At 33.5% G+C, this 3069-nt stretch overlaps 1 protein-coding gene across 1 annotated transcript; it reads left to right on the forward strand.

The window, feature by feature from the left end:
- The first annotated feature begins 1273 nt into the window (after positions 1 to 1273).
- On the forward strand, positions 1274 to 2234 carry LOC102693483 (olfactory receptor 1E16-like). Its single transcript, XM_015341293.2, has one exon. The coding sequence runs from the start codon at positions 1275 to 1277 to the stop codon at positions 2232 to 2234; it is 960 nt and encodes a 319-aa protein (XP_015196779.1). The 5' UTR covers position 1274.
- Positions 2235 to 3069: the final 835 nt, after the last annotated feature.

A 3069-nucleotide genomic window follows, 5' to 3' on the forward strand; every position in this document is an offset into this window, starting at 1 on the left:
GCTGCTATTTGGGTTCAGAAGCCTGATAACTATACAGCATCATTTTTATCCACCAAAAGCATTGGCTCGATTTGCTTTAGATTATGGTTTGGTAATGAATAATACTTATAAAACAGTCTAAAAGATACAAATTGATGATTTAGTTAATTTTAAACTGTGCAAAGTAAAACAGACATTTGTGGAAAACCTGTAAGAGATAAACCAGATTTAATATATTTCCTGAAATTGTCTCCTTTCCGTGGCAGGCTTCTCAATGTACTGTACAGTGTATCCTTGAATCTGTAATCCAGATTAACTCAGAAATGTATGTCCAATTTATGGCTGCATAAATTACCCTGACTCCTAGGAGTGTTATCAGAATCTTTGAGGATGGCTGCAGAAGTAAATGTCACTTAATAATAATGATAATAATAATACATGAAATGCTTTAAAAATGTTTGTTAATAAAATATTGTATTGTATTAGATGCATCTAAAGAACTAAATACGTGTGCTTGTTGTTTTTTCAAATAGTTACATATGTTGTATACATTTATTCAAATGGGGGAAAAATCATGTTATTTCTAATCTTCATAATGTTAATGTAGGATTTGCAGACTATGCAGTGGCTGATTTTTTTTTCTGGTAGTGGAAACTGAACTCACTAGGGTTTTTCCATCTGGAGCTAATTGCACCATGATATCTTAATTGACACATCTTTTGGGATCCCGTTATTAAAATAAATATGTTTTGTTTAACTTTGTTTTGAGTCCATATCTGTCACCGACACTGCACAGGTAAGCATCGCCGGCAGAGAAACCATATGAAGAATCTGAAATTTAGTTAATGTTTCTTTACGACATTAATTATAGTTCCTCTGTTTCTGTAATAGGTGAAATCAGGAGTAGGGTTGAGATAGATAATGTGTAACTTTAAAAAGTAACACTTTAAAATGTACGGATAAAAAATCATAATTGTTGATAATATGAAAATAAGACAATAAGATACTTTATTTCGCAAATGTATGAGGAACATCGAGTTAATGTATACGAATTCTAAAATAATATGATTTTAAAACTTTTTTTGTAGTAATTAATCAATAGAAAAAGTCGTATTATTTTAAATCCCCTTGACAGCCCAAACGTGTCGTATTCAGATACACAGAAAACACAGCAAGTATAAAGTATAGAATAGAAAATAAGACAAACATAAACGTTAATTTTCCACTGTTTGATCCACTGTTTAATTACTGGAAACTATTTCGTTTTGCAGCTGCAGACGGACCTGGCCGTGAAGATGATTATCTCCAATCAAACAGTTACGAACATCTCAGAGTTCATAGTGAATGGCTTTTCAGGCATCCAGGACCAGCGATCACAGAATATCCTCTTTGCGTTCTTCCTGATAACCTACGTTCTAACACTTTTTGGAAACGTGTCAATATTAATTGTAATTAAGTTCGATAAATCTCTTCATACACCAATGTACACTCTTATTGGCACTTTAGCTTTTTTAGACTTATGTATTCCTTCAGTTACTGTACCCAAAATATTAACCAATTTAATGTTTCGCACCAAAAGTATTGAATTCGGAGCCTGCTTCACCCAAATGGTTTTTTATCTGGGTGTAGGATCAGCTGAATCCTTTCTATTAATGGTAATGGCTTATGACCGTTATGTGGCTGTATGCGATCCACTACATTACTCAACAATAATGAGTAACAGACACTTAATCAAATTACACATATTATGTTGGGTAGGCGGTATGATGGTGCCGATGTTACCATTGTATTTGGCAGTAAGATTACCGTTTTGTGGACCAAATGTTGTATTACACGCCTTTTGTGACTACTCTGCTGTGGTCAGGCTAGCCTGTGCAAATGTCACTTTAAATGCCATAGTTTCTATGACTATAGCTATGTCAGTGTTGTTAATTCCTTTAGCTTTCATATTTTTTTCCTATATCAAAATCATTATTTCCGTTATAAAGGTGGCCAGTTCGGAAGGGAGGAAAAAAGCTTTCTCTACTTGCGCCTCTCACCTTTTAGTAATTCTCGTTTTCTACCTTGTTGCAGTTTTTGTCTTTATTACCTACAGAATCCAGGGCTTTTCTGACGATGTTCGTATTATGGCTGCAGTACTACAGAACGTGATACCCCCTTTGGTGAACCCGATTATCTACTGCCTTAAAACCAGGGACATCAGGAAAAGCTTTCTGAAATTTATTCGAAAGCAGGTTTCTGTAGAAACACTTTGACTGGATTTTAAAGAATATTGTGCCCCGGAGTAAAATATTCCATTTCACTTCCCGATTTTTTTTTTAGTTTAAAAGGGGAAAAACAAAAAGATGTAAAGTATATGTGGAAAAGTTGTTTTTGTCACATGAGAAAAAATCTCTGAAGGTTTTCTAGAGTTATAAAAAATGTACATTTAACATTGAAGTAAAAAGCTTTAAATATCAACCAATTAATTTATGTTCTGAGTGTAAAATTAACCAACGCGAAATAAAATTATTTCTCTTTTCTCTTCTGTGTATTCTGTGGTTAATATACATTATCAATCTATGTTTTAAATAATTGTAGCCTCAATACAGTGTACGAAGTGATTTCACGTGGAATATTTCCCCATTTACAGTGGTTATTATTGTAAAAAGCAAGCAAAAACTTTAATTTTATCGTTTTTTCACACAAGCGATATCTTTACAAAAAACTGTAGCCTGTACAGTAAAATGTGAACATCTGGATTTTGAAAACGCATTATAAAGTGTATTTCCAGATTACCTGGCGTGTTTCTGTTGCCTGCTATGGGTGTATTTTTTTAGTTCTTGAGTTAAATTATTCCTTCTCAAGCACGGATTCCTTTAGATTACCTTTAAAAAGCAAAGTCATAATTGGGTCTAGCAAGCTACAAATTAATTTAACCTCTAGACACAGTAGAGGTGGAATATACGTAGACATCCTTACTACTTGCTATTGTTATACAGAAAATACTATGCCGCCTTTCTTATTATAACAGATAATTCAGAAACCAGTTTATCGTGGGTATTTTAAATATCGGCATGCACACTGTGCTTCAGACGTGTTGAAAGTAGC

This window comes from Lepisosteus oculatus, chromosome 5, assembly GCF_040954835.1.
Source record: "Lepisosteus oculatus isolate fLepOcu1 chromosome 5, fLepOcu1.hap2, whole genome shotgun sequence".
Lineage (NCBI taxonomy): Eukaryota > Metazoa > Chordata > Actinopteri > Semionotiformes > Lepisosteidae > Lepisosteus > Lepisosteus oculatus.

What these genes read in the sequence shown, in the direction of transcription:
- LOC102693483 (XM_015341293.2), top strand. Translation starts at nt 1,275, where the DNA reads ATGATTATCTCCAATCAAACAGTTACGAACATCTCAGAGTTCATAGTG.